Here is an 18,009-nt window from a genome sequence, read left to right as displayed (position 1 = left end):
GGCTCGAGAATAGAAAGATACAATTTATTGGGAAATCCTATACACGATACTTACTGACAGGCCAAATCCATTTCTTCAGGAGGGCTCACAAAATCTCGGGCTATTGGCTCTACCACGGTCCCCAAAAATCCAGAGCACTGTCGCAAATGATGGTTGATGTTTGCATCACTACAATCGTTGTCTGCAAAGGTACAAAATGCATCTTACTTCTCCCTTCAGTTTTACGCGCATTAGAGTGACGTGTGATTAGACACGAACAAACCTTTCAAGCCGTCTAGAACTTCACAGGCCCACTTGTACTTCAGCACTGCGAGTTCTTTGTACTCCTGAACTTCATTACTCTTCGGTATCAGAACATTTTTAGAGCATAAATTGTTGATCGTTGTGTCCACACAGCTCTTGAAGCTCTGAAGTCCCCTGCAGCCCGGAACGTACATTACCGATTGAGCGTCAGCCATTATATGCCAGTCCTGATGGCTCCAGAAAGCTCGAGAAATTGAACTCATTGAATGAATGAAGTGACTCAACTTATCAAGTTTGCTTCTCTAACAAAACTCGGTCATTTAAATATAAAATATTTATGCGCCACGTGTGTTCTGTTACCAAGAGCGCCATTGAATTTTGAGGATGCTCACTTATTATCATCTTCTCCGTAGCGTGCAACGAGCAAAAAAAGGTGGGAATAGGAAATTAATCTGTTTTATCAACCTTACGTCGTGCTTTACAAAACAAGATACCCGCTTCGATTCGATAGCTCAGATATAGACGTCGTATGCACCTGCACGTGCGAGTGGCTTTGACGTAGTTGTTGTAGTCACTCGGGTTGGCTGGCTCATTCAGATGCAGAAATCCTCTGCACTCGCTCAAAACATCCAAGACTTCTGTTAGTCTGCACTCATGTTCACCTGTAGCAAACACATTCAAAAAGTCAGTAAACGCAGCGCAGCATCGCTACGGTAACTTCTTTGAAATTCTCATTTGAATCAATTTTTAATTATCGTTAGAAATTCATTTTACTCATACACTCTGAAAAACAACGCTTTTTTCGGTGACTCCTGAATTCATACGTATATGACTCTCTTTAAAAAGACACTAACTTTTTCGGGTCCCAGGAAACTTCGAAGAAACGATAGTCATCTCCAAAAATAGTTCCCGTGTTTCTCCAACAAAAGTCATATGCGGCAACTTCGGGTTCACAAAAAATAGCCAGAGAATTATTCCCATGTTTTTCTTTGAGCGTAGGTGTGACAACAGTTGTACATTTACACCTAATAATGTTCCATACCTCTGAAAACGAGTTATTGAGCTCCGCTCAGTTTAACCTGAGGAGCTTTAACGCTAATTCACCTTGCAAATGGTTTTGTTTCAAATGATTCCTTCTTTGTCTTTTAACACACTCTTTTTAATGCAGAGTCATATGAAAGCTTACTCGGCCTGCAGATATGGTCGTGCTTCCTGTGAACTTCACCCATAAAGTACCGCACGTTATCGTAGTGCACATATCCATTTTGATCCCCACAGATGTCCTCAGTTTTCTTGAACAGGCAGGCGCTGTAGTCTTTATAGGCGCTGTGAAAGGAAAGAAAATTGAGTATAGCTTATGGATGATGTTAACTCGACGAAAGTGCACTGCATGCGTGAGTTTTACAAGGTGCGTGAGCCTGACTATATGGTCTGCTTGTTTGTTTCTTTTCGCTACCTGTATGTATAACCCCCTAACTACTGGTGAAAATATTGTCTTTACAGAAATACTGTCCTCGCAGACTCCTTAATCAATTTGCGCTTCGCATGGGACCGCTTTTTCGTGCTAAATATACTACGAAGTATCAAAACGAAAAAAAAGGTGCACCTGCATGCCAAACTGCGGTAGCTGTCAGTTGGAAAGGTCATGTTCTTGATGTACGGATCAACATGCATAGTCGAAAATCCAATGCAAGTCTTGTAGTGAAGATAGAGATTTTCCTCGCTACAGGTCCTGTCTGTGTGAAAAATAAGCAAGCAGCAGTAAAGTACCGTTTACGTTAAGATTTTGTGATGGTAGATACTTGGCAATAATAGAGGCAATCAAAATTCCATCACCTTGCAAGGCTGAGCTCAGTAAGTCACATTCTTTCTTGTATTCGTTGTACATTTCAAGGTAGTGTTCAACTTCTTCCGACCGAAGGACGCTCGAGCGTTCAGTGTTCCTGGGACAGGTCTCGAAAACTTTGGTGTAAATGCATGTCTTGAATTCTTCGAGGCTCCTGAACAAAAACATAGATATGACACCCACTGAAAAATTGTCAGGAGTCGTGTGACGCGAAAGATTTGTGGGTGAACTTACCTGCAAGCGTCGTTCAACTTAAGGGGAGATTTCCGATACTGAGAGACGTGAACTACTTTCTCAGTGATGAACCCTAAACACTGGCGAAGATCCTGTGCGACTTTGCTTTCCTGGCACTTTCCTGTACAGGTTAAGCTCATGTTTCAGCACAATACGAAATCTAACTCAGCCATATGTTACCTTTTGAAGGGCGGATCACCATGCACGTCCATGCATATCTTTGGTACAAATCTGCAGTGTACTCCAAGTATTTCGCTACACCAGGAAGAGTTTTAGAGCGGCAGTGATTGGCGTAGTTGTTCTCAATGCACTCCCTGTAGTCTAGAAATGACCTGGAGGTAAATGATAATGTTTGTTAATGCATGCCATTATCGAGATCAAATAGAAACAGATGCACTGCAGCAAAATCGCAACAAAAAATTGTTAACAAAGTAGTTATATTTACAATTTTTTACTGTTAACTCTCGAATCAAAATAACAGTATCCTCTAACCTGCATGCTTGTACAAGCGCGTCTGGGTCATCAATAGTTTCAAGGCTGGTTACCACCTTGGTTGTCAAAAAACCGGTACACGTCTTGAAGTGTTCTAGAGGGTCCTTGTTGCAAATAGACACTACAAAAAAAAGACAAAAAAATCCACTGTATGCGAGAGAGTAAGAAACTCATCCAGTAACGATTTTTTACATGAATCAATCATTCAACAGAAGCCTTCATTTACAATTTGCATCAGCTTTCTTTTTTGAAGGCGCTATTCACACTAGAAACTACTCGCTAAAAATATAGTTAGTTCTCAGCTATATTGATGTTATAAAAGTCATCTGCTGAAAGATTTTGCCTCATTGTAAAACGGTTAACAATACACAGCAGCGTTTTTTCGTACCATTATTCATATCGGTCGTAGCTTGGCATGTGTAGTTATACTTGTCGAACAGCTCTTCAGTGTACCGCATTACTTCTGCTGAATTCAAAGCATCGCTGCTGCCTGGACAGCGGCGCCAAATTGTGTTCTTGACACAGCCCTGGAATTCCTGGGTACCTCTGCAAAACGAGTGCAACAAATATTGATGAGACAAAAGGTCATTAATACAGCACCTGGGACTGTACTAACCTGCAGGCTGCATATATCTGGTTGAGTTTTGTGTTGTTGCCAGAAAACGGCAAAACGCCTATGTCTAGGAAACCTTGGCAAGTCTCCAAACTTTTGGCGACGTCGGTGGCCCGACATGTCAGTGCCTCTGCACGCCAGAACATGCGGGAAGTTAGCATGGAAAAGCGAAACTGTATAATTCTCGCGTGGGATTGGCATGCTTACTCTGGTAGCACGTCCAGTTGTACATGTGAAAGACGTCCGAAATGTAGTACTTCACTTCAGATTTTTGTAGCAGGGGCGACGACCGAGCGCAATGCTCGGTTTTTTTGGCAACACAGGACTGGTAATCTAGGACACTCCTATATGCAAAGAAACAAAATAGTCACAACCATGCGGAACAAGACGCATCATCAACTTGTATGGCCTCAGTCTTCGTACCTGCAAGCCAGAAGTCCTAAAGCTTCATTTCGCACAGTTTTCACCTGACTCTTCTGGTCGTGCAAATAAGGCGTCACCTTTTCTTGAATAATCTTGTAGCACTCTTTGAGGTCCTCCATCAAGCGTTCTTCAGAACAGAGTGGCTCTGGAAAGTAGTGAATTTTTCGTGAGTGATTCACACCACGCTGTAGCTCCCTTCAGGAATTATATGTGATGTACCGAAGCATAGTGGCGCCAGCTCTGTACCAGCGTGAAAGAAGACGTTGACGTCCGTGTGTGGCTCGTGCTTGCCGGGTTCCCGCCTGTACCAGCTTGTTGCGGCTAACGTTTCTGGAATAATAACCTGTGTTTTTACGCAACCTTGCTCGTTGCATTTGGTGGAAACGTGCTGGGTAACGTCCTGGAGCTCCGCAGCCGTAAGCTACCATCTCAGTCCGCGATGACCGAGCGCGTCGATCCCCCACAAGGCTCTTCCACGCTGCCACCTGTCATGTGTTCTGGTGTACTTCATCTGCGTGACCCACCGGTATACAACGGCACTGAAGATCAAGATGTCGAGGACTGGCTGGCAGACTACGAGCCACACACGGACGTCAACGTCTTCTTTCACGCTGGCACAGAGCTGGCGCCACTATGCTTCGGTACAGTGAGAATTTACGTCACACCCCACAAAACACGCTTTACGTACCGGTGTGACTCTGTGTAGTACAAACCCAGGCGTAATCTGATGGAAGGACCTTTGTAAAAAACAGTATTTCTGGATCTTGAAGAACTTGTAAGTTGCGACCTACGCACTGCTTGTTAATCTGCATTGTAGTGCAGTACTCAAAATCGGTGAGGCCACTGTAAAGATGAAGATTAGTTACTTTAGAAACAGCCCTATGAGGCTGTATAAGAAAACTAGTCATCCAGCATGAGTTCTGTCTAACAGCTAGCCATACCTGCAGGCATCAGACAATTCGGCGTTGTTAACGAACTTGTCCAGCTTTGGATACACACGAACTTGCAAAAATCCAGCGCAAATTCTCAGTGACGATAGAAGTCCCGCTTTTGTACAAGCTAAGCCTGAAACAATAAAAAACATAAATAAATAAAATAGTACAACTGTACTATTAGCTAAAAATATACACGTCCTAAACATTGCACAACAGCAATAAGTGTTGCTGGCAGAACCATCTACCTTTGCTTGAATGTGCACTATCCATCTTGGCATAGTTTCCCATGAACAAATCGCAGCTCCAGTTATAGGCGTTGAAATAATTCCTCGTGAACATTCGTACTTCGCTAGACTCCGGTATTAGCAGTTCTTGTTTGCACGTCGTTTCCATGGCAGAATGGATGCAGAACTGGTAAGCCTTCACATCACTGTAAGAATGGGGGTCGGACATATTAGAGACTTTCAGTAGTAAAAAAAAAATGACACTACGGAGAGAATAAACTGACAACCGACCTGCACATGTTCTCGAAGTAACGCGGTTTGCTTCGCCCGTTACTAGCCAAACTCTTTCGTGAATGATTCGCCAGGTACTTGAAGCATTCCTGAAACATAGCTACTGCCTCTCTCTCTCGGCAAATACCTGAAATAAATAAGAATTTCCGAGAAATGCAGTGAATGCATAAAATTGTTGTGATTACTAAAGAACAGTAAACAACATAATCACGACTGCCAGGATACGTGACATATTTAAGTGAACTTATAATATACAGCGGAACTAACGAATTGCAGGTAGCTTTATCAAAGAGGATGTCCACAAAGTTTTCCGAACGTGAACTGTTAATACAAGCCGATACATTGCTGACACATGCTGACAAAACGGTTGTTTCTATCCCGGGCACACTAAGACAACACATTCATACAAATATAATATAGATAGTACTTCAATATAGGCGAATCGCGCACTTTTGCTGACAGCGTAGCACAACAAATAAGCAATTCATGCAAACATGCAAAAACAAGTCTCGCGTAATCTCCGACCACACGTGTAATCTCATCGTACAAAAAGCATAGAAAACAAATGACAAGCGCGTCTTAGTGCATATCACACCTCCCTCCTCCCTCTCTCCCACCCTCCTTTGCTAAATAAAATAGTTCAGTCGTATGTACAGTAGGGTTTGAAAAAACGACAATAATACCAGTGCATTGTGCCTATAACAAGCCCAGTCAATTTACTAGTTCATGTTTTATCTGTGTCGAAAGCGTTCAACTAGCCTGAAACGTAAAACCAATTATTACATATATATATGAATTTGGAAAATATATTTGAACAAATAGAACTGGGTTATCTTAATCTCACGTCTCTCGAGACCAACTGTGCTGTCACAGGAAAGTTGTGCAACTTACCCTGTGGCACGTAGTCGCAGACCCACTTGTACTGCTCTATGGTGTTTACTGTGAAGTTCCGTATTTCCAAATTCGAAACAAAGCCCGGTCTTGCCGCACAGGGTGACAGTTTGATGGCAAGGCACTGTTGGTAAGCACGAAGTGCTCTGCAAAATAACATCCGCGTCGTCACAGAACAAGTAAATGAGAAAAAAGTGAAGATTTGCAGGCTGGGGCACTTACGAGCAAGCAACCCCCAATCTCTCAGAGTTTCTCTTGTCCAACGAAAAAGGAATTAAATTGTACTGCAGAATGCCACTACACTGTTCAAACTCTTTCACGATGTTACTGGGCTCACAATGCACGTCTGAAAAAAAAAACAGATAGTTTAGAAAACAGCTACAAAAGCCATTTCTCTGTTTACCTGTCCGGCACAATGTCTCGAACATTTCAAGCGGTCGCTCGAACTGGCGCTTCACCGCATTGTTCGCCCAGTTTTTGAGCTTCGTGCAGGTTATGTCGGTTTTCAAAGCCAAGCACTTCTTGTAATTCTCGAGGTATCTGAAAACAGAGTGGCATATAGCGTGTCGATGCGCGACTTCAAGAGGTGCAACAGCGAATACGAAATGAGCGACACCTACTTGCAACCGATCTTCAAATTTGCCGGGCTCGACGTGTCGTGTAACCGAGGAATGGCGTACTTTCGCAAATACCCCATGCACGTCGTGTACTGCTTCCGCAGGCTGGACGTCGAGCATACGCTTCCTGTTAGCAAAAAACAAATAATAACAAGTTAAGGGTTATCATGTGCCTACGGTAAGTTTATCTTTCCTTTCAGCAAAAAAGAATGACGTTACGTAAACACTTCTCTTAGTTTTGTGATGGAGATGTGTGTTACATCGAAGCGTAATAATTCGTGTTTGCGAATCATTGAGATATAAAGATTTGGAGAAAATTTACTTCTAAAACGTAACGCGCAATGTTCGTCAATAACGTACGTTTAAATATGCCGCTTCATAACTTGTTGTAGAACAAGGTCTTAAGTGTGGTTTCTGGTGTGTTTTATTAGTTCTGTACCATATCGATATATAGGTATAGCCATTTTTAACATTATATCACTTCAATGTTTATGCTGAGCCTATATTAACTCAATTGTAGGTTAGTACCTAACGTAATTAACTATTTTATTTCTGAAAATGGCTTTATGGCATGTTTTCACATTGGACGTGTTTCATTTTGAAGACATGTTTAAACTGCGCGAAAACGGCAACAAGGTAGACACATAGAACATGCACACACGAAGAGCATACATCCAACTATGTTTATTTATTGAAGGTAGAACATTCATAACTTTCGGTAAGGAGCAATAGCACCGATAACCATACATTCTGCGGAAATGTGGCAAGACCACGTGCGTGCTGCAATCTGAAGGATCCAAATGAGCTATCTAATAAATCATTTCCTTTTTTGATAAAGATAATGACAGTGAACAAACACACGTGTAACGTCTTTTTGCTTTGAAAAATGCCTCGAAAATCTCCTTTCCTGTTCTTGGTTTGGAAAGAATTTTCTTGTTTCCATCTGCGAAAACAGCTGTCGCAGTTCTTGCAGTGTAAGGCAAGATTACTGCCCGAGCCAGTGCGCATAGATCGCTTGTGTTCTTGTGCGCATTCACTAAGGTAGCGCCCGGTTTTGAACTCAATTCCTTTCCAAGGCAAGAACAATAACAAAAGGAGATTGTTCAAGCATTCTCCGTAGCAAAAATAGGTGATATGTGGGTTTGTTCACCTTCATTATATTTATCACGTAAGGAAATAGATTCATCAGATAGACACATTAGAATGTTTCCGATATTGTAGCGCGCACGCGGTCTTACCACATTTCCGCAGATTGTATGGTTATCGGTGAGATTACTTCTTGCCAAAATTTATAAATGTTGTACCCTCAAGAAATAAACACACTTCGAAGTGTGCGCTTCATCTGTGTGTGTTCTGCGAGTCTAACTTGTCCTCGCGCTGTTTAAACATGCATTCGAGATCGATAAACGAACTATCCCAATGACATGCATTACTACGTGTTTGGTATCAGACCATAGCAGACTACAGCATACATATAGACGTGGATGACGGAAGTACACAGGACAAGGACCGTACTGCAACTGATCCTTCATTTTCTGACAGACTATAGCTTTTTGTAGACCCAACAAGCCAATGAAAGCAATCTTAGGTCAAGAACCAAATAAAGGATAAAGTTAAAAAAAACAACAGACATCTTAATGTTGTTGAACACTGCCTACGTCTTGTCGACGTTCCAAAATTCCATTTCCTTATTGTAGAGGGTCACAAAAAGAGTGCTCGCGCAATTACTTCACGCAATTACTTCGCGCAATGACTTCACGTGTCAGCTTATCCTCAGTTTTTTTTTATTACTGAGCACGGTCCAAAAAGTGGTTCACAGTGAGAACTTTTGCAGTGCATTGACAAATAGTCTGATACAACTGTATTCTCAACTAAATTATTGTGCTCCCTGAGCACAACCATCGAATACTATTTATTCTCACTGCCGCAACTTAAAGTCAAGCAACCACTGTCATCCTTGTTGGGTGTGCGCAACATCTCGAAGTGATGATTGATTTTATCATGTTTTTTTACGATTATTGATTTATGGCGGTTGCGCTGAGTACTTATTTTCACCAAACGGTCATGTGCTGAAAATCACGCGCACAATCATATTACGGAGCACGAGGAAGTATGATATGATGTGCTCTGTTTGCGTTACGTATGTCTCCTTATTAAGGCACCTTTGGATTTGGCTTTCTAATAAAGGTGGGAACCTCACTAGAAATATTATGCAAGTGGAGAACACAAGGTGCCAATTTTGCAGTCCATGTGAAAGCACTCAGTGATGTGTAATGGCGAAGACTTTTTCGAACAAGGTACTTTTGTAACAATATCTTCGCTCGGGACACAAGGCAAGCGTCTGCGTAAGCCACACCCCTAGCGTTTTGTCCCACGTTCCGGTGTTTACGCGGTTGCAGCGAGCGAACGAGGAGACCGGAAGGCAGAAAAGGATGCGCGTGCGCAGTACTTATTTTCTAAGCTAGCTGTTAAGCCGTTAGGAGGCGTAGTGATGCAGTTTGGCACGCGATATCATAAATAACAGCGATGCGGGTGAGTTGGTTCACATTCATGCTGAAGACAAGCACTGAAGTGCGAAAGTACAAGCATATGCCCTTGGCATGGTTCTCCATATGGAAAGGTTAACCCCCATATTCACAAACGCTTCTCAACTCGACTTTAACCCTTCACTTGACAGAGTTGAACACTGCGCCGCCGCTCGGCTGAAAATGGCGCTGCGCTACTCAAGAATCGCAAAGATTATCGCTGATATGCAGTGACTTGCTGTGACTACAGACGGCGCTTCCATCGCCTTTCTCAAGTGAAGGTGGAGCGTTGAGTGAAGGGACGTTCTAGAATATGGGGGTAAGTCTCAGCGCAGCCCCATCTCCTCCAATCAATTTCCAAAAAAGAAAAAGATTCGATGTGGATGCAAAAATGAAAATGAAGCGATTACGGGCTATCCACACAACGGCCTGCCTTCGGTCCCCGGCCATCATGGAATACAAATAGGCAACAAACGGGTTTTCACATGCTGCGCCAGGAGTCCTCTGCCACCATTATCGTCAAAAACCTGCGCGTCATTAACCTGCAGCTTGAAGCATCGATAAAACATGCCCACCAGAGTAAAGATATGAGGTGGAATCGGTTTACTGATATGAGGGGTCTAACGTAACGAAACCACCATATGATTAGGAGAGGCGCCGTAGCGAAGGACTCCAGAAATTTCGACCACCTGGTTTTTTTTAACGTGCATTCAAATCTGAGCACATGGGCCTGCACCATGTCTCCATCTAAAATGCAGCCGCCGCAGCCGGAATTCGATCCCGCGACCTGTGCATTAGCAGCCGACTGTCTTAGGGGGTAGAATTGGCACCTCCCTAAAGTTATTGAAAGCCCCCCTTGTGAGCACGCCCATGAATACCGGTAAGAAAGGACTGAGAAAGCGGAAGAACAGCACTCGTGTTGGTGCCGTTTTCTGTGGCCACTGATTGTCTGAAATAAAATATCGTGCTCTGATTTAAACTTTTAGTCGCACTATTTTTGGTGCCTGTTAAATGATAAGGCGACTGTTGAAGGCAAAAAGCAGCATACCCGCGGACACTTTCGTCGAGCAAGCTGTCTTGACGGCAGTCACCGCGGCAGTCGTGGCGTTCAAAACGTCGGGATGCTCCAGCAGATCATCGTAGGTTTGACATGCGCTTGTTATCTTGTCTGCGACGCAATTCCTGTAGTCCTGGTAGTGACTGCAATAAAGGGAAAAAATTGGCTGCGTATCTGCATGTTATACTGCAAATGTCGCCTCTTGCGTCTGGAGAGAGTGAACAAAACGTTTATTTGATGTTCTGCGCAAGAAAATTGGTGGATGGTATTCTGGAGGCGCTGCGTCAGAGTGCCTCGGGCGTGCAGCGGAGGCGAACGAGCGCATCTCGGCACACATGAGACATGAGCGCTATCTGGCAGTTATCTTGGAAAACGAAGCGCGCGCAGCGTGCGCGCCCGTCTCGGAGGTGATAAGGTGTAGAACGCAAGGTGACGGGTAGGTGCCACCACCGTGCCGTCGTAGCGAAGCGTTGGAAACACTCGCCTTTTCGTGCAAGCGTTGCATCGTCAGCACAGCGTGATGCAACGCTTAGAATTACTTATGTATGGTCTTTATTATGGTCCTTAGAATTACTTATGTATGCATTTTCTAGTCAAAAGGCACAGATAAAGACTATTGACGCGTCGTTACAATGCCTCAGATATGCGCAATAATTGCTTTTTAATTGACAATCGCACAAGTATGAACACTGAATATTGAGCAATATTGGTGGGAGCTGCGGATAGGGTCGTCCGTTTGGAGTATTGTTAGGTGCCATTTAGACTTTAAGATGTCGTTAAGGATGAACAGACAAAAGAACAGACAGACCAAAACTTTTCTGTCGAAGGTCCCCAAGAAAGACTATCGTCTTTAAAAAGGAACAGTGAGGAGTCGTGATAATTTGAAGAAACACCGTGATCTTACCTGCATAGAGACTCCGACCGACGGCTTCCTGAGGAATGAAACTGGCTTGGCTGGCTGATCGTGATGAAGCCCATGCATTCCGTTATATTTTCCAGCAAGCTCGACTTGTCGCATATCGCTTGGGCTTTGCGGTGAAAAAAAAAATGAATAGGTTACACTGAATGTACGATCAGACCCCGAAATGCTTAAGTGTCGCCTATCAGATAGTCCAAAACAAGCGACTCTAGCTCATATCAGCTTGCTTTGTACTACATGGTGAAATTTGATTTGTTGATGTTTCGGAATTGTTCCGCTGCGTGTATAGCATGAGCGAAGCAAATAAACGTGTTCTAACAAAAATACTTGCGATATATAGTTACTTCCTCCAATATTCTCGGTTGTCGAATAATTATTTCATCGTTTTAAATCACTTAGTTTAGTGCATTATTCTTAAATCTTATAGTTTCGGAGTCCTCCCTAATAACGTTATTTCGAAGTTCAGTGTTTCAACAAATATTGGTCTGAAAAGCAGAAAAAAAACGGCGAGCAAAGGACTGGAATATATGAACTTTTAGGCCTTTCAAGTAATAAATAATCCTCACAAAAGAGTGGATCGAACGTACTTAAAAACGAAAAGAGTGCAATAATAACTTTTTGCCATTCCGACCATATGGTATAGTGTACATCTTGAATGTAAATTACAGCAATATCGAACATGTTCTTAAATTTCCGGAACCCACCACAACGGCATGCCTTAATCATATCGTGGTTTTAGTACGTAGCACGTGATACACTAACGCAATAGCGTTAAAGACCTCGTTTCGCAGAAACGCAGGCGTCAGCGTAAGTGTCGGCGTCGGCGTCATTGGATGTGTGAGCATGGATTTGAATAAGACATCAAATGTTTTTATCATACGACTGGCATGAGCAACTACTCCCGATAACCAAGTCAAGTCATGACAAATTTTGTCTCTAAAGATGATTTTTGCTCCACTCTATGCATTTCAAGTTGAAACTATGCTGACAGTACCCAAACTGATGGCTGAGGATACAAAAGTATGCGCATTACTTAGTTAGAAACTCTAATCAAGGGATTTTTTTCACTTCAGAGAGGAAAAAAGTGGCTCCACAGGTTGGCAGTACTGATGCCAGCACTCGAATGGATGCTGGTATCAAAGTGGTCTATTAACGCCACCTAGGTGGCGTAAGCCCTACTTGCTTTATTTCGAAGTTCAGTGTTTCAACAAATATTGGTTCGAACAGCAGAATAAAAAAAAAAACGGTGACCAAAGGACTGGAAAGGGCTTCACTTTACTTAACAATTGAATTTTATTTGTGTCCGCGACAAAACAGCTAAGGGCCCACAGACAACAACAGGTAGTACCATTGCTTCGCGCCTCGTGGTGATTCAATGAACTATTAGCTGCCAGAAATTATTTTCTTGCCAGAAGCATTGACGCTGCTCTGATGCACGTGCCTCCATTATCGATCTCGGGGGTTTCCTGTATCTCCCGTTTAGGTTGTTGTCATTTCTTTATATAACAAAGTTTTGCTCAAGGTACCTGTGTCATGCACAGTCCTTGCAGTGAGCCGCCGCAAGGTGCTGTTGTCTCTAGGAAGGCAGCATTTATTATGTCCGCTTATTAAGACATTGACCTGTTTGGCCGAAGTATTACATGACCACGTTCTCGCATCTTATCCAGCGCTTCTTCGCACAGGTTCCTTTCTTGTCAGCCTCTACACAACGGCACCTGGATTGAGGTCTTTTCAGGAGGCAAGAACACCGTTTTCGGGCCTTATCTATTGGCGATAGCGAGAATAAAACCCAAGCCATCGAGGAGGAAAGCACATGCGTCAGTGGTTCGTACGAGAAAATCTATGTCTCTCTCTCGCAGCTAATATCGGCGCACCCAGTTGGTTGCGTGTGATAACAATGTAGAGGCGATTCATAGACGCGGACAGAGGTAAGTGACGGATGCGCTGTGCGTCTCGTCACATCCCTGTCTAAATCTTCAAAGCACTTCTACATTGTCACGAGCTATTGTTAGTTCGTGGAAACACGAGGCGCAAGTTTGTATCTGTTGGTGTCTGCACGCGTTTGATAATTTATTTAGCCGCACAAAGGAATCAATTCAGTTAGTGCAGTAACGCCCTTGTCTGTCCTCTCTCTTTCTCTCTATTTTTTTTGGGGGGGGGGGGAGTCCTGCTGCTCGAACCAGTATTAGCTACAAACCAACTAGCAGAACTTTGGTTTGGTTGAGTTGGTTCATGGTCAAACGTTTTAGAGTTGCAGCGCTAAAAACACGCGGACAGAGACGCATAATAGTGCCCATGGTGTCAACTATGCACCTTTGTCCGTGTGTGTTTTGCCCTGCACCCCCCCCCCCCCCAAAAAAAAAAGCCAACTGGCTTCATTGAATACTGTTTTGAAGTGTTTTCGCATTGTGCACTTCATGCTAGAACAAAGCATAATTTCTGACCCTGTGAGCCCCGTTTACGCGGAGATATATTGTTAAAATCACTAAACGAGAAAAATTTCATACCTTTGTAATCTACAGCCAGAACGCATGTCCAGTTGTACTTCTGTATGATGTGGTACAAGAGCCTCTTTATGTTGGCACTGTCGGGCACGGCAAGGTTGTCGCAAACTTGGAACATGGACAGCTTAGCGCAGTTTTGCGCTTCCCTCAGATTCCTAGAAAAAAAATTTGTTTTGTAGCACACGTATGCCCAAGTTGTCGGGACGGGGAACTTACATGCATGCCGTCTTCATTCGCTCCGTGTCCCTGGGATTGTCAGTGTACGGCTTGACGTCATATTCAACGATTCCCGCGCACTCATTCAGGGTTTCTTCCAGCCTTTGCTCGTCACACTCCGTCTCTGCGTAGACCACGCACGATGCTCAGTAAGCGAGTTCTCATGAAAACAGTTTGTCATTTTTTGGTAATTACTATCGCTTCTTTTACCTGGCAAGTAAGCATCACAAGCCCACTTGTATGCTTGATAGCTTTTAGATATTTTTGCCCAAATATTGTCCTTATTTAATATCTTGCTGTATCTGCACTTCATATCAATAGTGTAGTCAAGGCACTTCCGATAATCCTTGATGCCCCTGCGTAGGTTAATCAATACCAGTACGTCAGATGCCTGCCAGAACGCAAGGCTCATGAATCACGCTGAAATCTTGAAACCACTCACTTGCAAGCAATGCGTAGCTTTCCGTAGTGGTGCTTGTCTAGTATGTTGGGAAGTACTTTGTACGTGAGGAAACCATTACAGTGGGTAAGGTTCTTGATGAGCTCAGTTTCCCGGCAGAAGGTGCCTAGAAAGAATTTTCGGTGTAAGTAGGGATCTTAGAATTATTATAGGGGATGAAAAAAAAGCACGCCTATTACTAACCGGTCTCGCACGTCCAGTTGTACTTGCTGAATACTTCGTTGGTGTAATACTTGACTACCATATCGTCGAGGGAGGTAGCGTTATGCTTGCAGGTTTGCAGCACAGTGTTGATGCACAACTGGTAATCCCGTACACCACTGCGTGTTTTTTTTTAGAATATGAGCATACAATGGAGGCTTCTTGCAATGTGTGAAGCAGAAATTATCGTTTGTTGGTTTTTCACAAGGAGCAGCCTTCATCAAACCATTGCACAAAGGAATGACCAAAACTCGCTTTAATGGCCAAATAGCAGGCTACACTTAGCACCTACGTCCCGTCGCCTCCAGTTGAATGTCGCCAAGAAATAAAAGAAGCTAAGCCTACTCAAAGGTACACGTAAATTGCGCAAAATTTACGGATGTTATGGGAGTAATTAGTCTAATGACCACCTTTGCGCAATAGACTTCTTTGTATTAACCACTTTTGTTGGTTTAAATCAAGCTAGGAACTGTACAGGTGTATACTACTCCTGACAGCAACACGCTTTTTTTCATGCGCGACCAAGCCCCACGATCAGGACCATGTCCTGCTAAAACGTCTACTCACCTGCAAGCGGTTCGAATCCCGGATTCGATGTCTGTGTGCTGTACGTTAGGTATGACATTATAAGCGACAAATGGGTAGCAGTTCTTGAGGTGCTGGACGATATTCATGTCGTTGCAAGCAATTTCTTCTGCGAAAAGATCAGTAAAACTTTGACGTCAAGCCCGACGCCCAAACAGGTCAGGCGCAAAGCAACAGGTATAAAATGTAACCCCGATTTGTGTACAGCGCGCCTTACCTTCAATGTCACTACTGTCGGGAACATCACACACCCACTTGTATTGATCGTAGATCTCGTGCGTGTAGCGACGAATTTCGGGCGTTTCAAGCACGGCACTGTTGTACTGGCAAGAGCTTAGCACACGAGATAGAACACATCGTTGAAAGCCCAACAGAGAGCTGCAGGTAAGAATGATTATTAAGTACGCGCGATCCCGTGAGCCTACACCACTGCCGTGATAAGTAATTAAATGTAGATGGTGCTGATTCCGCGTAAAAGGCACTTACTTGCAAGCTTTCCGCAGCTGCAGAGGGTTCATTTTGTCCTTGCTCATTGGAACAACAGATATCGTAATGAAACCGACGCACTCAGTAAGGTTCCCAAGAAGAAACTCTTTGCGGCACATATCTATAAAATATAACACCGTAAACAATCAAAGGACTTTTTCTACTAGAGACAATGAAAGTTGCGTGCAAGCATTTGCTCGTGCTAACCCCGCTTATGCTAAAATTCCCTAAATTACGGCCCTGCGGAAATCACTTCATTGTCATTTTTAAACATGAACACTCACCATTGTAGCTGCTGTTGCGACAGGTCCAGTTGTAAGCGCCGTAATGCTTCACAGCGTACTTCCACACGTCGTCATCATTGATCACGTCTTCACTGCCGTTGCAAGTTAATTTAACGACACTCTGAACGCATGTCTGGTAACTCATTACAGCTCTAAAAAAAATCGCAGGCTTCGCATTAGATAACAAGCGCGCGTTACTCCTTTTAACTTGGTCGCCAAAGTAAGAGAGAATACGTACGAACAGGACTCGTCAAGCTCAGAAACGTCACTGATAAACTTCGCTTTTGGGATGACTTTGTATCTTATAAAAGTGTAGCACTCGGCGAGTTTTGGAACCAGCTCGCTTTTGATGCAGGAATCTAGTACAAAGCAAGCAGACGTTGCGTTGCAAAATTTATTGTGAGCATTTTATTACTTTGATTCAGTAGTCATTACGCCATTGCAAGCAAAACCGAGGGCTAAGTGCGCATACGACGGGTAGCCATTCACTTCAACGTGCAAATGGTCTAAGAACCGGTGACCATAATTTCTCAACTTCAAATTTTTCTACTAAAATGACTTTCGCAATAACGCATGACTTTATTTCGTTATTGAAGCAAGAACAAAGTTTATAGTTTTATATTCACTCACCAGTGAACGTTTATTTATTTGTTACACATGCAAATTTTCCAGGAACGTGGCCTTAACTTCAAACTAGGGGCATATCTAAAGAATTTTTTTTGTAAACTGGTCACCTAATCCTTTTTGAGAAGTTTTGTATTGCATAATAAGGACTCCACAGACCTTACGTCAATGACTAGAAATATTTAAGCCCGAAACTTCACCTCCTCACCGTAAAGTACGAATTCAAGCGCATGTATCAGAAACGTCAGAGAGGCACAAGGCCAATTTTAACTAACTTTTTATTTTAGTCGCATTTACAGTTGATTCAAAAGTCTTGTGCAACACTGAATATTTCGCATAACCCGAGTAACTATGTCACCTCAACGAAGTTCAACGAGATTTCGTCATCTTACCTGGCTCCATCGGAGCGTCACAGATTTCACTGACATATTTGCTGATTGTCTGTGTGTAATACTGGACTCTCTTCGACTCGAGTACTTTTTGCATGCCGGAGCAAGGTAGATCCGTGTGATATTTTACACACTCATGGAAAAGGCTCAGTTTTCTGCAAATTATACGCACATTTTGTTTAGACTCGCTCACCAGAACGACGGCGAAAACAAGAGCAGACGCAACAGCTCCGCGCTCCACAAAGAAAGACCTCATTCGACGCTACGGTTGCGTTGTCAATTGCCATGGATGTAAAGGAGTTCAGTTTTAGCGATTTTCCGTAGCCGTTACAAAGCAGAAATGCAAGAGCACTGGATACGGGCCGTTGCGAACGTGTTGGGTAAGCGAATTAGGACGCTATGCAGGTTCGCCCAAGCTTGGCGAAAACTCGGTATTTTTGCGAGCTCTAACGACACCCCCGTTTGAGAGTGCCAGCAGTCCAAAAAGAAAAAAGACAAATACACCCCTCAGCACACGGCGTTTCATTGGTTATGATGGAACCCGGCATCGCGTGAAGCACGGTCGACAAAGTTCGGCGGTGTTTTCAAACCATTTCATTTCATTTCATTTATTCAACCTTAAGGGCCCGGAGGCATTACATAAGGAGGGGGGGGGGGGGGGGTCGTACATCCAGGTTGTAAGTTCCTAAGCAATGTAACAATATGAGGGTACAAACTGATCACAATGAATGAGTAAATAAAGAACACAATCGGAAATAACACGCATAACAAAACATAAAAAATATAATAGGTGATAAATAAATTCTAGGAGAACAGTAACACAACTATAAACGCAATAGTTAATAGTCCAGAGGCATCTTCGTTCATTTGTTTGTCGTTCCACTGAGCGCAAAAGTGCACCCATTCAATACAAGTGTCGGAAGTTTTTCCTAGTGATAATTTTTAAAGAC

The 18,009-nt window shown here is 43.3% G+C and overlaps 2 protein-coding genes across 2 annotated transcripts in view; both read right to left on the bottom strand.

Annotated features, from left to right (window-relative positions):
- LOC142775098 (uncharacterized) overlaps positions 1 to 5,239 on the bottom strand; it is a 28,869-nt gene extending 23,630 nt beyond the window's left edge. The window contains exons 1-16 of the mRNA XM_075876423.1: positions 5,032 to 5,239; positions 4,793 to 4,916; positions 4,540 to 4,694; positions 3,852 to 3,996; positions 3,636 to 3,772; positions 3,432 to 3,558; positions 3,204 to 3,361; positions 2,816 to 2,936; positions 2,504 to 2,655; positions 2,324 to 2,444; positions 2,080 to 2,243; positions 1,850 to 1,979; positions 1,430 to 1,569; positions 779 to 905; positions 263 to 417; positions 59 to 181 (exon numbers count right to left, since the gene is read on the bottom strand). Of these exons, the coding sequence (XP_075732538.1) occupies positions 59 to 181; positions 263 to 417; positions 779 to 905; positions 1,430 to 1,569; positions 1,850 to 1,979; positions 2,080 to 2,243; positions 2,324 to 2,444; positions 2,504 to 2,655; positions 2,816 to 2,936; positions 3,204 to 3,361; positions 3,432 to 3,558; positions 3,636 to 3,772; positions 3,852 to 3,996; positions 4,540 to 4,694; positions 4,793 to 4,916; positions 5,032 to 5,239 (2,287 nt within the window). The remainder of the gene's footprint in view (positions 1 to 58; positions 182 to 262; positions 418 to 778; positions 906 to 1,429; positions 1,570 to 1,849; positions 1,980 to 2,079; positions 2,244 to 2,323; positions 2,445 to 2,503; positions 2,656 to 2,815; positions 2,937 to 3,203; positions 3,362 to 3,431; positions 3,559 to 3,635; positions 3,773 to 3,851; positions 3,997 to 4,539; positions 4,695 to 4,792; positions 4,917 to 5,031) is intronic.
- Positions 5,240 to 10,341: 5,102 nt separating this feature from the next.
- Positions 10,342 to 16,191, bottom strand: LOC142775097 (uncharacterized). Its single transcript, XM_075876422.1, has 11 exons — positions 16,047 to 16,191; positions 15,763 to 15,883; positions 15,494 to 15,654; positions 15,259 to 15,385; positions 14,674 to 14,810; positions 14,473 to 14,596; positions 14,241 to 14,386; positions 14,031 to 14,154; positions 13,818 to 13,969; positions 11,296 to 11,419; positions 10,342 to 10,534 (listed from the first exon to the last, which is right to left on the bottom strand). The coding sequence occupies exons 1-11, from the start codon at positions 16,189 to 16,191 to the stop codon at positions 10,342 to 10,344; spliced, it is 1,554 nt and encodes a 517-aa protein (XP_075732537.1).
- Between the last annotated feature and the right edge of the window lie 1,818 nt (positions 16,192 to 18,009).

The sequence above is a fragment of the Rhipicephalus microplus genome, chromosome X (assembly GCF_043290135.1).
Source record: "Rhipicephalus microplus isolate Deutch F79 chromosome X, USDA_Rmic, whole genome shotgun sequence".
NCBI lineage: Eukaryota > Metazoa > Arthropoda > Arachnida > Ixodida > Ixodidae > Rhipicephalus > Rhipicephalus microplus.
This window is presented reverse-complemented; position numbering and strand designations above follow the sequence as displayed.

Coding starts and splice junctions, on each gene's coding strand:
- LOC142775097 (XM_075876422.1), bottom strand. CDS start 16,191: ATGAGTTACCAGACATGCGTTCAGAGTGTCGTTAAATTAACTTGCAAC. Junction 15,386..15,493: donor CGACAGTAGTGACATTGAAG/GTAAGGCGCGCT, acceptor ATCTTTTCGCAG/AAGAAATTGCTTGCAACGAC. Junction 11,420..13,817: donor TCTGGCTGTAGATTACAAAG/GTATGAAATTTT, acceptor TTCACCGCAAAG/CCCAAGCGATATGCGACAAG.